General features: G+C 35.8%; 1 protein-coding gene across 2 annotated transcripts in view; it reads right to left on the minus strand.

Annotated features, from left to right (window-relative positions):
- The window catches only part of LOC141960316 (serine-rich coiled-coil domain-containing protein 1-like), a 381,350-nt gene that overhangs the window by 137,241 nt on the left and 224,650 nt on the right, over positions 1-19,459 (minus strand). Inside the window, exon 4 of one of the 2 annotated variants that reach the window (XM_074905574.1) lies at positions 8,964-9,009. The exons of the other annotated variant lie outside the window; for it this stretch is intronic. Coding sequence (XP_074761675.1) covers positions 8,964-9,009 — 46 coding nt within the window. The remainder of the gene's footprint in view (positions 1-8,963; positions 9,010-19,459) is intronic. 2 annotated transcript variants of the gene reach the window in all.

The following is a 19,459-nucleotide window of genomic DNA, read 5'->3' on the forward strand; positions in this document are numbered from 1 at the left end:
CTACCACCAATTCCAGGTGAGCTCAGTCATGCCTCTGCCTGGCCAAGTCTTGAAAACCTTTGAGGACAGAGATTTTACAATCTGAGCAACCTGTTCCAGAGCTGAGCTCTTTGAGAAAAGTTCTTCCTAATGCCCCCTTTCTACCAGTCAAGCTGTAATTTATGGTCTGCACCCCTTGCTGTATCATCTGTCACTGTCAGGAAATGTAACTTTCAAACACCCTAGTAAGCTGTCACAAACTCTTAAGGAACTATGGTTAAAAGCAACCTTTTTTGTAGACACAAGCTCCAGCATGAGACATATGAAACTGACTGTGATGGTTTGGCCAGACCCAATACACTGACAATTCCCAGAGTTCATGTAAAAGTTTCATGAATTTCTGTAGAAAATATAGAGCTCAGTCTTTAGGAAAATGGGTATTCACTATTTTAATGATATATATTTTTCTGAGTTGTTAGAGCAAGAGAAGTCTTACAGACCTCTTTCTTGTAGTGACCACACAGTCACCACATAAATTACTAATGGGAACACCAAAAAAATACAGGGTATAAACACCAGTGTCTCTTGAAGGCTGCCACTTCTGCTCAATTTCATGTGAAAAAAAGCAGAAGACTAAAGAAATTACTTTTAAATTAATGAATTATATTTTACAGATGTTTTGAAGACAGAACTTCCAAAAACATACAAACACAGCTACTTGAGGTAGTTCAAGACGCCCAGAGAAGAACACTTTCTTTTTAAAATTGTCCAGTGCTTTAAAATTAATTTAGTAAGAGACTACCAACTTCAATGGATTCCCTTAGTTTTCATTTTTTTAACTTTCAAAAGAAGTGCAGAAGAATGTATCTCATTTTTACACACTATAATGGCAGTGAAAGCAGAAACAACAAACAGAGCAAGCAATTCCTCAGCTCGTGGCTTCTTTACTCTATTTTCTCTTGATTAAGGTGTAATCAATTCTGTGAATGCAAAGCAGGACAGGAAAAACTGATTATGTCTGAATTTGGTGAATCTCACCCTGATAGACTATTTATTTCAATGATGAAAGACTAAGTTGTTGAAGGGCTCTTTTATTTAAACAGAAAACACTATCTATGACTATGGGGTTTTTTCTGTGTTCAGGGATAAGATAGCCAAGATACCAACAACATATTTGTTTTGTTTCTTCTTCCATACTCAGGTGTAGTATGCAAACCAAATAAAGATTTTTAATATATCACAGTACATACCGGTCTAATAAATACTATTCTCACTCATCAAGCACAACCTGATGAAAACAAAAATTAATTTTTCTAAATTCCTCAATGCTCCTACGTACAGAAACACATCCCTCAGTGTAATACTGCTCTTGGAGAGTTCTGTAATAGCACAATTTAAACGGAATAAAGGAATTAAAAATTATTTTTTAAAGAATAAATCCCTCTTTTCAATCATGGAACTAAGAAACAAAGACAAATAAAATCCACATGCTAAACTATAACAAAAACTTTTAATTTCTGTTCTACATCTAAGACTCCATGTTTTTTTGAGTGGGTTCCAAATTTGCTTAAATAAATTCTCCAGTTCCCAATGTTTTAAAATAATAGCTTTTTAAAAACTTTCAATGTGCTAATGTTTGTTTCCATAGAAACAGGACTGGAAGCAGGAGCTCCTGTTAAAAGAATTAGAAATCTCTCCCACAAATTAAAGACTTAAAAATAACAATATATTAATAAAACTATTGTCAGAATATATATTTTCTCATTTTGCAAAAACAGGGCATGATCTTACATCCACTGGAGTTAATAGGCTTATAACTTCTGATTAAACTAGAATAAGCCTGAATCACTAAGAACATATTACTGAGTTAAAAACCCTGATCAAAAGATTATTCAGTTAAATGGATAATTTTCTAATGGATTTTTAAATTAAATTTAGCAGGTGACTGTCAGATGAGGCCATTTTTAGAATTATTACAATGAAGAATTATGAGCCAAAACCGTAAAACAATAGATACTAAGGATTATTACTATTTACATAATTTATTTCTATTACTGTTGCTTAATTTTTTGAGAGTGAATTACCTCATTAAAACCTTATTGGAAGTCTTTTACAGTTAGTCAGATACGATTCTAAACTCCAGCCAGGCAGTAATTGAATCTATGGACATCATGCTGGTATAAACCTAAATTTCTATAGGATTGAGAACATACTTATTTTAGAGCAATTAAGAGGTTTGTATTTTTCCTCACAAAAGCTGTTCTAAGTGCACTTCTCTGCATTATCTTATAAACATTTAAGCGCCTCCTGTAAGAAAATCAGTAACTTAAGAAAACTGACCTACCCCCCAAACCATAGCTTCAGTCAAAATCTTGAAGAGAGAATCTATCCAGCATTGGCTTGCATTTAGTAAAGTTCCTGAACTCACAAAAATCTTACTTGTGTAGAGTCCTACTGAGTTAAGACACTGAGTTATTTGGATTCATTGCTGCACAACTATATTTTTTAAGTCTGAAATGACAAAGACAACCTTTCCACCTCATCAGCCCCAATCACTTCATTGTCTGGATCAGCTTCTGTTATACCCCATATATATACTACTATACAGAAGAGCAACAAAGCTGGTGAAGGGTCTAGAGCAGGGGTTCCCAACCTTCCCTTCACCACAGACCCCCTTCAAATACCTTTCGTGGCCACGGACCACCAAGACCTAATTCAAAATTTAAAGCACTAGACTGAATCAAATATTTACTTCAATTTTCTTATGAAGGGTCTTCAAATTTGGAGACAAGGGGAAATAAGTTAATCTTATTGCACACACTCCTACTATAATATCTTTACTGCAATGATTCCATATGAATTTAAAATAGCATCAACACTCTTGCTCAAATGGTCCATGTTATGGTATTTTAATGTGCTAAATCTGAATTATGTCAATTTATAGATTAAAATTTGAAGAAAAGTTTTTACGATTCTTCTCATCTCCCTCTTCGTTTGTCTGTGTTCAGTTACCATATATTTTTGTTTATGGGTCCAGGGTCACCACTTGGAAGAAAAGACTTCAGCCCCATTGTAGCCCTAAAGAGAAAAACTGCTTAATTAAAATGTGTCCCACCAACCATACTATCACTGAATATACTAGTGTACCAGGGCAGGCTGGCAGGGGGTGTGTGTGTTTGAGAGGAACATTGAGGGGAGAGGGCTGTGGGTAAAGGAGGTGCAGTGCTTGCCGCAGGCCACAACAAATGGCTGGACATTCCCCACCCCCTCTTTAAGCCTTCGCGGACCCTCTGTGACGATATTATGGCCCCCCCAGGGTTCCACAGACCACAGGTTGAGAACCACTCGTCTAGAGAACAAGTTTTACAAGGAAGGGTTATGAACTGAGGTTGTTTAGTCTGGAGAAAAGGAGGCTGAGGGTTCTGTACAAATACCTAAAAGGAGGTTGCAGTGAGGTGGGTGTCGGTCTCTTCTCCCAAGTAACAAGTGATAGGACAAGAGGAAACAGCCTCAAGTTTCTTCACTGAAAGGGTTGTCAAGCACTGGAACAGGCTGCCCAGGGAAGTGGTTGAGTTACCATCCCTGAAGGTATTTAAATGATGTGTGGATGTGGTGCTTAGGGACATGGTTTAGTAGTGGACTTTGTAGTGTTAGGTTGCTGGACTCAAACTTAAGGGTCTTTTCTAACATAAATGATTCTATGATTAAGGCAGACACAGCCTTTCATAGCTCAGGTTTGCATGAAGCTTGGGGATTTCCCATCTGCACATCTTAGAAAGGTCCAATGAATCAGTATTGGTCAAAGTGACAGCAGCACCAGCAAACCCGGTGGTTAGTAGGATAGTTGCCATCAAGTTTGGAAGGAACCATGGCAAAGAAAACAGGTGAAGAGCTTTAGACTTCAAGCATCCTTTCAGATTTTCCACCCTTTAGGAATGAATCAAAGCTATAGTTGCAACTCTCTCACACAAGGTATTACTGCACACATACCTAAATGACTAAAAATTGTGTATTGCAACACAAAAAAATATTCTTCTTCTAAGGTTATTTCTTTACCTTTTCATCACCTAATTATTTACACTGCTGTTCTCAATAATCTGTCATCCTGCTGTACATGCCTGGTCAAACACCTCAAGTTATCCTGAAGCCCCCAACCTTGTTAGGTTCACTAACCTGAATAATGTTGCCATCAAATTTTACTTTGCAAATACCTTTGTCATTATTCTGAAAGGATTTTCATAATTTCAAGCTGAAACCCATCCAACTGATACCAGTCTTACTATAGACTTTGAGACCCACCACTGAAATTGGTAACCCTGTGTGAGATTAAGACATTTAGCATTTTTTTTTTAGTCAGATGTTTAGTCTGAAGAACTCACATGTGGCCTATGGTTGGGGGGAGAGTTTTGCACCCTTCTGTGAAGGTAAAACTTCCTTATAAAGCTTAGAATACAATTTTCCTATGCTCACATTTTTTATTACATATAGGAGAGAATTCTGATAGATAAACTTTCATAGAAAATGCCATGCTTGCACTTTAGAAATGTGCAGATATTTTTAATAAGCTTTTTTAAGGTATTATTTTAACCAAACTACTACTTACATGTCTTGACTTCATATATTTTGATTAACTACAAAAAAAAGACTGCCAGCATTTTTTTAAGAGAATCTATTTGTACTAGTAGGTTAGCCTACTCATTTCTGAATTTCTTGAAAATTCTGACAGAAGTAATTTTAAATCTTTTCATTTGCAACTTACATTTTTACCATTACTACCTTAGGTTACTCCCGATATTAGGAAAGCATTCACATAAATGTTTCTTCCTCCACAATGGACCATGATTCAAAAAAACAGTTAACTCCTCTGCATTGCATCTACCTTCCTTGTTTTCTCCCTCTGGCTGACTAAAGACATCTGCTCCTTTGAAATATCTTGACAGTGGGCAAAATTTCTTTAAGATTGTTTTTTCACTGAATATCTACACTAAGAATTTAACTCTTGTAATTCCATTCTACATTATTTTCTGTAATTTCTGTCTTAAAATCACTACAGCTGATTTAAATTAGCTGATTAGCTAATTTAAAACTCTGAAGTATTTATGTTTGCCTCCAGTAATTAAACTTTGCTTGTAAGGTTATAACATGAAAGTGCCATTTATCAACAAACCAAGGATTTCACTTCTGTGAATTTTCATGGTATGGTGGTTTATTTTTAACAGTGAATTCTTCATTGTATGAAATCCCCTGCCTAAAGGTTAGTTTAACTGCAATAGATTTGGGCACTTTTCTTATCATTAGACGGTATGAAATTCTTTGGCTATAATATGGCTATTTCAAGTGTCTGATCCAATTTGTTCTGTCTGTAAAGTTGATTGTCAGGTACCACATAACTGTATTGATTTTTGTTGAGATTCTACTGTGTTTCAGGAACATCTATTATAGCAAGGTTCTTTCTATGATACTTGTCATTGATTTCTTCTTCTAAGTAGTGCTAATCAAAACTGGTAAGCATTTTTCATTCCCCAAATTACATGTAAATGATAATACATTTTCTTAAGAATTACTTCCCACCGTGACCTTCAGTTGGCAATTATAGTTTGAGGACATGTTAAGTTAAACAAGGAAAATGTCTGGAATAAAGTCTTGATAAAAAGTACCATAGATATAAAAAAGCAAAAGCTTTGTCATCTGGTGCAAGGTCCACTAGCTTAATCCAATAGTTTAATAGAGGATATAATCTTAAAACCCTGACTCTAATGTATTTTTGCGGGAGAAAAGTGTAGTTTAAAGGAAATCTTTCAATGGAAGTGTGTATTTTCAGAACTGTGGGCTTTACTCTTCATGTAATAAGCAAATAAAATATTCTGGCAGCTTAAATTGCACAGTATACTATTTTTTCACTGGTTTATTTGTGCTTCTGCTCCATGTAATGGACAAGTAACAGGAGAAAATATAACTTCTCTCCTCAGGGCAATTATATTGCAATTTTACCTAAAAACCTAGAGCTGCATTTTGTTTTGATACAACATCTTTAGTCATAACTATATTCTCTAACTCTCTATTTTGCTTTCAGGTCAACAGTACTCCAATGAGCAAAGTTGGGTTATATAGCTATCATTATGGACTTCTGATATCTATATTCACTGTGGACTCCCCATTCAGTTTGCCCTCTGTCTTTGCATCTTATTTTGTTGCTAATTATAGATGATCTCATTTACAGTCAGTTTGGATTGTATGTTACTTTATTTCCACTTGTGTTGGTGTCTTCACTGTAAAAGAGAAAGGAAGTTTCAACCTATTCCATTTCAAAATGCAAGTTTTTATCTTGTAGAAAGGAGGCTTAACTTCCATACTGGAATTCATTAGTTATCCTTGTACTCAGTGTCTCGTAGTTTATAGCCAGAGTGTTAAAATGCCCCATCAGTAGAAACTTGATATTTTAAAATGTTATGTAAACAGCATCTTACTCTCAGCCACTCATTACTTTACAATATTTCAGCAGCAGGTTCTCGGTCTGGGCTCCAAGAAGAAATGTCATAGCACAGCATCAGCACAGATGCTACTCAATGTCTATGACATCTTCAGATGCCCAGAAGTACATGACTTCCCGGGGACTTACAACACCACCACTGAGCCTACCCTGCTCATTGAGGTGAAGCAGCCACAAGTCCCCCGTAGTCTAAAATATCTCATGTGAACTCGGATCAAATTAATCTTGCCTCTTCTACTGCAGTAGAGTTACTGTAGGATCACTGGTAAACCAATTGGAAGAAAACACAGCCTACCTTTTGGTTTCTGTGTGACACGACACAGCATTTATCCAGTAGCATTCTTGCTCTGGATTCCCAGACATCCTTATTACCCACTTTTGTACATGAACAATAATAATGTTCAATGCTTTGCAAGGAGCAGAAAAGTTACCACCAATGACTAGAAGACAAGCTTAGGAAATTCAAGCTCTAATTTTAGCTTCCTTTTAGAAGAACTTTGCCACAACATATTCATAGTTCCATATAATCTTTGCCTCCCAGTACACATAAAAGCAGAAAATAGCTGGTTGAAATATTTTCCTGATGTTACAGATTCCCTGATTTATATGTTTCTTTTGCTTCTATTTGCTTCAGTTAAGCCACTGACACATTCTACATATGCAGTTTTAAACCTACTCCTCCCATCTCACCATTTCAGTAATGTTTGTTTTACCATTATTTCAACAGCTAATCATGGAGATTTTGACCACTTCTTTCAAACTATTCATCATTATATTTAACCCAAACATTATGCATTCCTATGTTTACTTCACAGTTCTGCATCCTCAGTTAGGTACACAAATTTTATCCTGTTTGTCAGATAAAACATTTTATGCCCTTCCCACACCTTCCCTTATGTTAAAATCCTAGTCACTTTGTTATGTGACGCTTTAGCATTCATCTCAAAGAGGGGCTCCATGCAGTGGTACCATGCACACTTCTGATTTCTTAAAACTAAGCATGTTGAAGTGTGTTGTCATGTTAGTGTGCTTCCAAAGTCTTCACTGATGTTGTTAATCATATAGACCAATATCAGGATTAATATAAATGACAGTGAGCCAGACAGAATTTTGAATTTTCATTTTAGCAGACTGCTAGTTGTCATACACATTAGATTAAAATAACTTCAGCATTGTTTTTGTAAAGGATTCAATAAGCATATTCTTTCCACCATACCTTAAATAACCATAATAGGAGCACAATTACATTTCATGAACAGTGTTTCATCTTGATATTTTTCCTCCCCTTAGATATACACAGTAGAATAGGAACATCTTAGATAATTGCACAAAAAAAGGACAGTCATATACAGATCATATTTTTTGTTAATTTTGCAAGACCCACACTCATAGACAAATGCTGTGTTTTCCTATGAATACACAAGAGCAGCATCGGTGAATTTATGCAAGCAACACATTTCAAGACTGCCAACAATGAAGCATCGTTCAAACTGCACTGTATTTTATGAATAAGCCTGTAATGTTATATTATGATGAATCTATTTGACATTCAGCAGTGTGATGCAGTGCATAGTAATTATAATAATGCAGTGCATGGCTGTAGCTTATTATGTGCATATGGAAGACACCAATGTCTTTAGGATGGACATTTAACTCAAGGTAGGAGGAGAGAGACAGAAATAGACTCAAGGAATGTAAGAAAGTCCTCATCTCAAAGTCTGATGGCATTCTGAGAATCTATGTATTCAATATACAAACGCGCGCAGTGTTAAAGCAGCAGAGAGATCATCTTGAATTAGAATCTAAGCCTTTCTCTTATTTTTAAAAAAATATAGCACATTATGTTTGTGATTCCTTGGGATTTTGGGTGGACAACAAGGAGGATTTTATATTATATATTGTCAATATTTCCAATGGATTTAAGGAAAAAAATGAATGAGATCCCTCTGTATAAGTTTCCTTTCCTCCCCAACTAAGGGGATGGACTTGTTTTTCAAATTAATTAGAAGGAAAGTCTTACAAGAAATACAGCTGCTCTCAGTAATGTCTGCCTGACACCATATTGTTTGATTTTCCATTTCTTAATTTTTTGAGATCCATTTTTTTTGTTTGCACAATGAAGAGATTAATTTGAACACTGGAAAAGAGAGAATCTTTAGTTTTAACAATGCTTCTCATTAATATGTTGAACACATGATCTGTGGATATTATTCTTATTCCCCTCCAGACTTTGAGTCGTTATGGTATTTCCTTTCCTTCTTGCAACTCTGTAGAGCACAGCACAGCCCCAATTTATGATGTGTTGAACAAAACACAACAAAGAAATAAAGAAGGGGTCAATAGAAGCTGTTAGCTACAAACACATTACAGGCAATATACAACACCAGCGGTTGAATATTGACCTCAGGGCATTAACTCTATATTGGCATGCCATGCTACAGCACATGAACACATAGTCATCTTTACAACACAGAGTGGAATTTAAGAGACTCACATAATTGCCTGCGAGAAGGTACAGGAGCACTTCCAAATGCTGTGCCCTGTAAATAAAACACATTTTTTTTTTGGAGCAAAGGATGTCAGATTAACAGTAGCAGAAAATGAAAAAAAATGACAAGACATGAAGAAAATGAAGGCAGTGAAACGAACTAGAGACTGTTTAGATAGAGGAGCTTGTTATTACTGAAGAACTGCGGTTCCTATTTTCAGATAAACATAAGTTATAGTGGAGAATGTTCTATGAGTAATCCACCTATCAGCGGACACAATGAACCAAAGAGAGAAAAAAGAGAGAGAGAAAGAAAGAAGATAGAAAAAAAGTATCAGCATAAGACAGGCATGCTCACACTTGTCAGAAATAAACTTTGATGGAAAGGACAATGTACAGACTATATATTAAAGTGAACTCCTTTACAAAAATAAGAAGGCTCAATTACACCAATGTCTTAGCTGATACAGTCACTGTTTGAAGGTGAAGTACGTTTCAAACAGGTAAGAAGGAGAGAGAGTGCAGTACAGTTTGGTTGCTGCCACTTCATCTTCTCTCCAAAATTCTTTAACAAGTCCTCATTGGGTCAGTTTGATGACAGCTCATAGGAAGCAGCTTTATTAAATCCCCAATCAATATACACAGTATGCTCTTTCAGTAGATAGAGTGCTTCATCTTTTATGTATTATGCCAGCAATTACCACACATCTCTGAAATACAAACTGTGCATGTAAAGAAAGTATGAATCAAGTGCCAAGTCATACTGGTTGGGATCTGTAGGCAAGTCTCTTCCCAATGCGATCACCTATCCCCACTTCCCCTGCCCCCCCTCAAAAGTAACACACCCCAAACCCAGAAAAACAAATTAGTAACAGTAAGAGATTAAAAGAATGACTAAAGAGAAGCTCTGGTGTATAAAATTTGAAGAGCAGTGTTAAAACAAACTAAGTTGTCTCATTCTAAATCTAGATCATGAATCAGAGCTTTGCTTTGAGTTTGTGTCCAAGACTGCATCCTCCTTCCCAATGTGTAAAAGGGCACACTGATCATTTTGACTGAATAGTCAAGGATGACTAGCTACAGTAATATTTAGATTGCACTTATTGTCTTAGAAAGAATCAAACATCTGAAACTTCTGAGACGTCAGTGGAGTTTGACTTCCTTTGAAGTCATTTTGACTTCCACCATCTTTTTGAATTCAAGGCTAGGAACTGATTTACCAGGCATTTAGACAGTGCTAGGCATTTCTTCTTGGAGATCATTTGCTCTTTCAGGTCTTGTAAAATTCTGATTTCCTTTACCTAGGAAGAGTGAAGCATATGGATATCTAGATACATGCATATCTAGAAAGCCCCACAGAGAAACCATCTTTACAACACTGCTCCCATACCACTTTATTTAAGGAAAGCCATAATAATTAAGGTAACTCATCACTTCAGATGCCATTGCTGTGCCACTGAGACCACAGCTGGCTACGCTTGTGACCACATGCAACACTGAGTAACTCTGCAGAAGCCCTTTGTCTCACTATTCCTCAAGTTTGTCTCTCAGACACTATCTCCTTCCTGCAACTATAGTAAGAGGTCACAGTCACTGCAACAAATAGCCAAGGAAGCAAGCTAGGGTTATCTTGTGTTGGAGCAGCAAAACCCACTCCAACCACTAGCTGCCTCCCTTGTTTCCACAGTTGCACAGACTGTCAGGAAAAGGCAGTTAGCTCTCCTGTTTACTAGGAAAACAGTGCAAGCAGGCAGCGTGTTCAAAGAACTTTCCTCCAGGGCAGGCAGTGCCCTGCAAGCACACTATTCCCCAACTCCACAGTTATTTGTGGAATTATTTCAGCACTGCCGAAGTCCACCTTTGTCTCCAAGTAACTTCCCAAAATAGCCAACGGACAAGTTGATTTGGGTACCAAATCTAATTGTATATTTGGCACTTAAAGCTGTTCTTCAGTGACTACTATGGCTTTATCAATTATTTCCTGTGCTCTCTTAAGTCTTGTGGAAACAAAATACAGTATTTATTTGAAATACTAAGAATACACATATTCATCTAAAACAAAGTTTTAAGTATTGAAGACTATAAATTGCACAAGAGTAGCACCACAGACTCCCCATTCTGTCAACTATATGCTATTCTGTTTTGCTTAAAGGCAGCTTTCTAGAAAAGATGAGGTATGTAGTGAGGTACCTAAGTTTTCAGTTAATCATTTAATGACATTGAACTGATTTGTGAAACAAAATATATGAAACAAAATATATGAAAACAAAAAGCATGAAGTAATTGTCTGACAATGGCTAGCTGACAGCTTGCTCATTTAGCCAAAAGTACTTTTTTCTTCACTTTGAATGTGTAGCATCTACATTTTTTCCCTTCATGAATCAAAAAGAAAACATTTAAACAGTCTCAGCTTACACAAATCCATCAACCAAAGAATTGGAAATTTATTCGTTGTTAGTTACTGTTATCACTATTGACACCGATTAAGTTCTAATGATATAATGCTCCTTTGAAAAGCAAGACACCAATGAATTTGACTGCATTACTTTTTCATGTTTCTGATTTTCAGAGTAAAGGGCCTTCCAGATGGAAAAGGATATATACCTTTATCTTTCAACCAGGCCTGCCTTCCTTTTTTCCTTATTCCAGAAATAGATATTATCCTTCAGTATCATCTGGCACAATGATAAGACGACTTTTCCAAAACTAAGCCAAATTTCAGACATTCTCTGTTGAAAATCCAGGCTCTGCTGGAAGTCTTAGCAGTTCTACAGTTTTAATCACATACAGGTTTTTTTTTCTGTGTGGTATAATACTTAATCATAAAGGTGTCTAGGTTTCCATGACAGCTTCAGCTGTAAATACTATATTGTTTCTCAAGTGCCCTGTGATTCCTAGAAATGTGGAGCCTTACACAGGGATAACGCTGTTAATAATGCAGAGGCATTGTAGATGACTAGTTATCTTGTAGTTACTAAGTTAATGATTTATAAAAGTTAGAGCACTCATCTGAAGTTTCTAAGAGGCTAACCCTTCCCTAATTTTTTTCTGCATAATTTTAATTAAGAGATCAGTTACAGAATAGCATCTCTCAAAATACTGCTCTTAGTATACAGTAAAGTCTGAATCTGGATACATCTTTACATACTGTTGCATGCATTAGGTTCACCACAGGACACTAATATATGTTAAGCATTTCCATACATTCTAAAAGCATGTAACTCATTTTAATTTAAATTGTTTTGAAGTTCTTTTAGAGGGTACATAAAACATGCTAGCGATGGCATCTTCTAAACTTCTGTTATGTAAATGCACAGAAGTACAGATTCAACATCTTTGGATCACCGCAAGAATTTTTGCCACTTAATTTTTAATGGTAAAATTCCAGCATGTCTGTGCTGTCACTGATGAGAAGCAGGAAAAAAGTTTTCATGATGATTGTATTTTTTACCTTTCCTAACCACTTCAATTGGTTCTAAAGACCTTTTTGATTTAACATACATAAATAAATCTCCTTCTGCCAATATATTTAACAAGGAATAAGTTTTAAAAATTATATTCTTGATATTCCTACATACATTATGCTTCCAACAAATACTGAATAGTCTAACAAGCACAGGAAGTTACATTTCTTCGTTAGCCAATTAATGTACCAGTGTGAGGAAATGGAAAAAAGTTGCTGTTTATGATCAGACACCTTCTGGAGAGAAGGTTTAAAAATGGCCAACCCCTAAGATCCACCTTTTAATATACAGGTGAGGAGAAAACAGTCATCAGTACACAAAAAGTCAGAGCTCAGCCACCACAAAGAATACATCAAGATCCAGAAGCCTCTAAAAGTGAAGTTGTAAGGATGCCTCATTTAAACACCTGGCCTATTCAGTGGACTGATATGCAGTTACTAGGACTGCTTTGCACAAGAACATAATATGACAAGAAACCACACCTGCTCGGGTCTGGATTCCTACCTACTTCTTACATCCTGTGGCACAAAAAACCCCCAAGTATTGATATTTCAGTCTGAACTGCTTGCTGGCCTGCTGTTCTAAGAGAGGCAGATGTCACTGTCTAGGACTAAACCAGTCAGCATCTTCTATCTGTAGATGCAAGGCACATTCAGACATCTTTTATTTGGAATGTTTTTGGTTTTTTTTTAAAGCAGCTTAAGTGCTCTGTGCAACCATTATAATTTATTTAATATTTATTATGTCATCAGTTGCTGAACTAAGCACTAAACAGCTAGTTGACTCATGCTTTGGATAGATTCCCTAGGATGTATGTTCCATCTGAAATCAGGGCAAAGACTAATTTTTCTATATGTTCCTGTGCTATGTAATTCAGTGCTAGAGTCTTTTCCTCACAAGGGAAAAGTTAGAGGCTTTTTTTAATCTTTTCTGCCTCCATACAGCATAACCTCAGCATCCCCTCACTGTTAATGCAGGAATGTTGGATTAGCCAAGACATGCCTAAAGTGAATGTGGATTTTATGCACCAGACAATCAGATACACTGTTGTTCTGTTTACGTTCCTACAGTCAGTCACTTAATTTCTTTTCACTTAGCTTTCAGAAATGCAATCAGAACATTACAAAACTTAGCTCTCTTTAAAAACATTACTAATTTTTAATATTGTCAAAGTGAGAGTATGACACTGTTTCCATCAGAAGTCACAGTTAAGTATTCCCTGGAAGCTCCAATGACCTCCATAAGGGAATCTGGCATTTAGTTCCCACAGATATTTTATTTCTCACATCCTCACATCGAATAAAGCCTGTTACTGTCAATTTTTTAAAGTAATAACCACAAACGCCAGCCAGCTTAAATATTTGTGAGTGTAGCTGTTCTGGGACAATGGCAGCAAGGAAGTTGACATGGAAAGGGTTCATAACAACCTATTCAATGAAGCAAATCATCCAAGTATGTATTAGTTTGCTGTTCAAATAAAGCCTTTCAGTAAAAATGCTTTAGCAATTGCATACATTTCCTACATCTCTCTGAACTGTGAAGTTATGAGTTCACCTGTTATTAACTGCATATAGTGACTGAAGTCCTTGAGCAACTTGGAAGTCTGAGTACCACAATATATGAAATGATCAAATCAATTCAGCTGAACTGAATGCCCCCTCTGCAGCATAACTACACAAATATTGCTGTTCTTTTTGTGTCACTTTCTATGAGGAATCTTCAAAGATGTGTATTGACAACAGACCAATCAATGCCAGAAGAAAAGAGAGCTCACTACCCATCAAATGAATGCTTTTCCAATAAATGCTCTCTTTTCTCTTAGAGCACACCCATCTATTACATGGTTAAAAAGGCACTAATTAAAAAAGAGAAACAAAAAACCAAAAAACCCCAAATCCCAAACACCACCTCCCTCAGCCCCAGATCATGATTTTAAAAGGGGCTAGTCATGGTAGGCAATATTTTCCCTAGACAAGTTGTGTAATACTTTGACATGAACTTTGAAAATGAACATATCCTTTTTTCTCATCATAGAAATTAGACTAACACCTCAAAATGTTTCAGAGCACTACTAAGAATGAAAGCACAGTCTTAAATGACAGGCTATACTGAAGTCTTAGATATTACCACATAAAAAATGTTCACCTTCTCACAAGAGTTCTGAAAGATAATCCCTCATCAATATGTGATGACCTAATACCAGATACATAAGATTTCCCAGAGACAGAAAAACTTGTTATATCACTGTCACATTCTCCTCTAAGGGCAGAATGTGTGACTTTCATAAAGAGAGCAAATATTAAAATGGTAAGCTGTGCTCTGAGAGCTTTCACTTGTATCACATAGCACTTGACTGGTTGAATATATCAATGAAATGATGCAGAGTAGCTTGCTGCTACTGAGCTCAGTAAAGGCTGCCTTGGATCTACTACTTTTCCAATACAATGCTATTCTTCAGTGGTTGTAAAAAATTATTTAATTCTATATAATGACATTAGCAAGTTCCCAGATATCATGGTGCCATCATATTCTAAACCACACAGACTTTTTATCAAACTTCATGTCCTTTCTCAAAAATTTCAGTATTGGAGTAAGGAACTTATTCTTTAACACCTTTTTGATCACTGGATTTTACTGTGCACACTCAACCATTCTGAGCACAAACATCTCAAAAGCCTTTGCACAATTTAAGACCTCCTCATTACCATGGTACAATCCATAGCTCCCTTGACATAAGTATTGCTTCTTCCAACTGCATTTATAAAGTGGCTCGTAACAGCTGATTTCACCTTGACACTAATGTCCCACCAATTACTTTTCCATAAATGCCTGAAAAGCCTGCTGTAGGCCTCTTCATTTCAGGCCATTCACTCATTTTGTTTTTAAGATTTTTACTGTTTTGATAGAAAAAAACTACTCTGTCACATGACCTGTTTTTATGTGAACTGATTCAATGGGACTATGTTAGGATAGCTCTCCCCTGTTTTCTATCCAAAATTCATATACTACCTTTAAGCCTTCAGTCTGTTTCTCATTTTAAAAAATTCCCATTTAAAATTTTAAGTGCTGAGACCATTTCTACTTATGTAGAAACCATCCATCCTTCAGGCTCATTTTGACAAGTTGAAGAAACGATCATTTGAATACAGAGAGATGGAGAGTTTCGTATATTTATGCAGATTATTCTGCCAAAATATATCAAAAATTGTAGTCCAAGTAGTAGTATTCCAGAGGAAGACCAAGGCTTTAAAGTAGAACTCAAGCAGAACAGGAATTCTCTTTCCTTTCAGAAGGATAGGATTAGAAAATGTTAAAAATACAAGCAAATAAAACCCCACTACTTTTCACAAGCAATTGTTTACAACTTAATCTCTTTTATAGCATTATCCAACTTTAATAACAGCCAACATTGTCTTTACAATCCCTCTGGTGAAAAACTGCTTATCATTTGTGTCTTTTTCCTTTATTAGATTTCAGATTTCAATGTGTTTTACCTGTAAAAGCAACAAGAAAAAATATTTTGTTCCTATGGTGGCCTGAAATACCACAAGGCCTCCACACAACTCCAAAATATTTAAAGCTATGTGCAATTGAAGATGATAGCACAGCAATCACACATATTTATTTTCATTTTTTTTGAAAGCTATGCCAAACATGAAGAAAATTACTAAAAGAAAATAGCCTCAAGAGCAAATGCAGCTCCATAGTCTTTAGATATATTAATATAAATATGTTATTCCTACAAATATCTTCCAAACTGAAGTTATAGCTCAATAAGGAAGACATATTTCCATCTTAAAGTTATCGGTAAATATTTTACTAGCAGACTCTTGGCACATTTTCAAGTCTGAATCAACATTTACATGCAGTTTTCAGCAATCTGCTTCCACATGTAAATGAAAGATCCTAAAATACTCTTTCACACTACAGTCTGGATTGCAATCTCATAAGGCCAAACTATATATACACCATGCTAGATCTAGATACAATCACACAATGCAGTAACAGTCTTTCTGGGTACCTGCAGTCCCTTATCTGACAGCAATAGGGTAACTGTTTCAAATGGATAATCCATCTAATGTTTCTGTATAGCTAACTTGTGTTTGTTAATCGAATGCTTCCTTGCAACTATCTTACTAGGAACAATAATTTGCTCAAATTGCTTAGGCAGAAATTTCTTATAAACTGAATTCCTGCACACCTTAACATCTGGTGAAATACTGTTCTTACATTGTAAAAAACTATTTGTAAACATAATAAAAAATGAAATAGGAAAATATTAACTCATTTGCAGCTCATTCACACTAGAGAGGTTATGTTACATTAACTTCTTAATCACTTTATGACCCATCTGATTCTTTATCCTCTCAGAAGGCTTAAGAAAACCTGAATTTATCCCTGCCTTCAAACTTGTACAAGTTGTTTTAAAGCCACCCTGCTTTGCTCATTTAAGTTTTTCATAAACTTGGTCTTGCAGGTCTCTTAGGCACTACTGTTCATGACATTGTTCATTTAGAGCATATTAACAATATGCACTTCAGTAGAAGAGTTTCTCTTTCAGGTTTGTGTGTTGGAAATTCAGACTGAAACTGCTGGGCAGCTACACTACTTGCTCAGCTTACACCCCTTCTCATTCTCATCAGCACCCTGTTCCTGCCAAAAGCTGCTCTTGTGCTGACAGTCTGATACCATGTATTTAGGCCCCCTCACTCGCACTAGTTTTTCTACGAATGGTCACTTTTTATCTGCTTGTACCTTGATATGATATCCAGTTCTGCAAAGTGATGTTCATCCATTGTTTGGCAAATATAAGAGATCCCATTAAAAACAACAGTATAAAGAAATTAATTGCATTATATAGCAAGTCAATTTGGCATTTTAAGGGGAATTAGAAGCCTTCTGTGAAGTTTTCACATATTTTAGACAGTGTGTCACAGATGACTAACAAAAGCACATTTTAAATTTGTTTAATGTCAAAAAAATACTTTTTGCTGATATTATATTTAGTACTATATTTTGCTGGTATTACATTTAGACTATAGGTGGCTTAAAGAGTCATGGGTACCTCACCACCTCTCACAGTGCATTAACTTTCCAAGTAGGGTGGATGTCATTTCTTATGTGGACCATTTGGCTGGAAGCAACCCTTGAGGGTGAATCTGATATTGCTCAGGAATAGTGATTCTGAGACATGGCTACAGAGAGGTTTGGTTTTTTTGAAGGCTGGTATTTTTTACCCCTAAATTACCCCCTGCTTCAACCATAGGAAAATTTCTTCATTAGATTCAAAGGGAGGAAAAAAGGCAAATGAGTCTGTGAAGTTAATAGTTTTCACTTCCCATTTTTAGCTGGTTTTGCTTCTTTTTACACAACTGTCTTCATATATATGCATACCTATGCAAAGTGTCCCCGCAACATACAAGTAAAAGTTCAAGAATGCACATGGCGCAGATGTATGCACATCCTTTTCACTGATTATCACAAAATCAGCACTAATCTGTTTGAAAGAGACCTCAACTGGTCACCTAGTTGCCCCTCCTGCTCAAAGCCAAAAATGAATCAAAAATGCAATTGAGAGAAAGGCAGACCATTGGATGATTATAGCTAGATCAGAATATAATGCTGCAGTAAATGTTGGTATAAAGCTTAACTGGATGCCTAGGGATTCACATTCCGATTCTAATTCAGTCAGAACCTAATGCTGAAGCACATGTTTACTGCTACCTTTTCAGCTCATATTTCCACTAGAGCTCATTAATTTCCCCCAAACCTCTCCCGTGCTTTCATAAAAAATAGTGTTAATGCTAAAAAGAAATATATGCCAATGAACAATGAATATGTGAAATCTGGACTTTTCTCCCTATTGCAAACTGAAAATCTATTCACTTGCTTAGAAAGTGCAGACCTACAACATTAGCTTTGCCACATTACATAAATATATCCACAGTCCCATATACTATTTCCCATAATGGTCTCTGTTTGAAATATCCCAGCAAGAAAAACTCATTTTCTTATTTTTAAGGGGTAAATATGAAGTTTGTACAAATCACCACAAATGTGATTACCACTGCAGGTTTTGATGTGATTATACTACAGGTCTGACCAAAAGTGACTGGCAATCTTTCACATCCCAACGTACTTTCTTCTTGTGTAAGTTCAAATACAGTATGGAGCTCTCTCTCTGCATATATATTAATTGCCCATATGAAGTCAGACTTTCACAGTCCTTAGTGTGAGAACATTTTTAAAAGCTCTTAAATTGAGTTAATTTTAATTTTATCTGTCACAAACAACATGAGTAGATAACACAAATAATATGGTAACACAAATAACAGGAGTTATTTAACTAATTTGATGGCTCAATCAGGAAAATGAAGATTATAGTTGAATAATACATAGCTATAAAAAAGAAATCATGATTCTACGTGACAAAAAAGTGACTGACTGACAAGGAAGAAAAGGAATGGTTATCAGAAGATTAAAAAAAAATCTCAGTCAGTATGAAAGCAATTGCCATCAGATCAATGTTGGATGGCCCTCATGAAACAGTGGACCTAGCTGGTAAACACTCACATTACAACAAAATACTACTGCAGGGAGGTGTGGATGAGGTACACAACGAGGGAGAAAACGTTGTACTTACTCGACAAAAAATTGATTGGACAAAATCTCTCCTCTTATGCCCAAGAGCTGAAGCAAACTGTTATTTGAGAAAGATTTTGCTGCTGAGATCCATGTTAATTTGTATCACCTTCAAACAGAAAGCTTTTTTTTTTTTCAGACTTGTTTCAGCTTTGTTTCAAAACCAAATTAAAATAGAAATAAAATACATACCATAGAAGAAAAAGGATAATTCTGGATAAATCTCATTTTGATTTTTACTTTACAGGCAGTGTAAGAAGCTCTCAGAATTTAATTTCAAACTGCCTAAGACAGTTATCTTTCTTGTCTACTCTTCCCCCTCAAACAGAAAATATTTATTTTTTGTTTTTGAAGTAATTAGATAAGAGTGTCTTGCCAGTCAAAACTTACAACTAA

Source organism: Athene noctua, chromosome 4 (assembly GCF_965140245.1).
Source record: "Athene noctua chromosome 4, bAthNoc1.hap1.1, whole genome shotgun sequence".
Taxonomy (NCBI): Eukaryota; Metazoa; Chordata; class Aves; order Strigiformes; family Strigidae; genus Athene; species Athene noctua.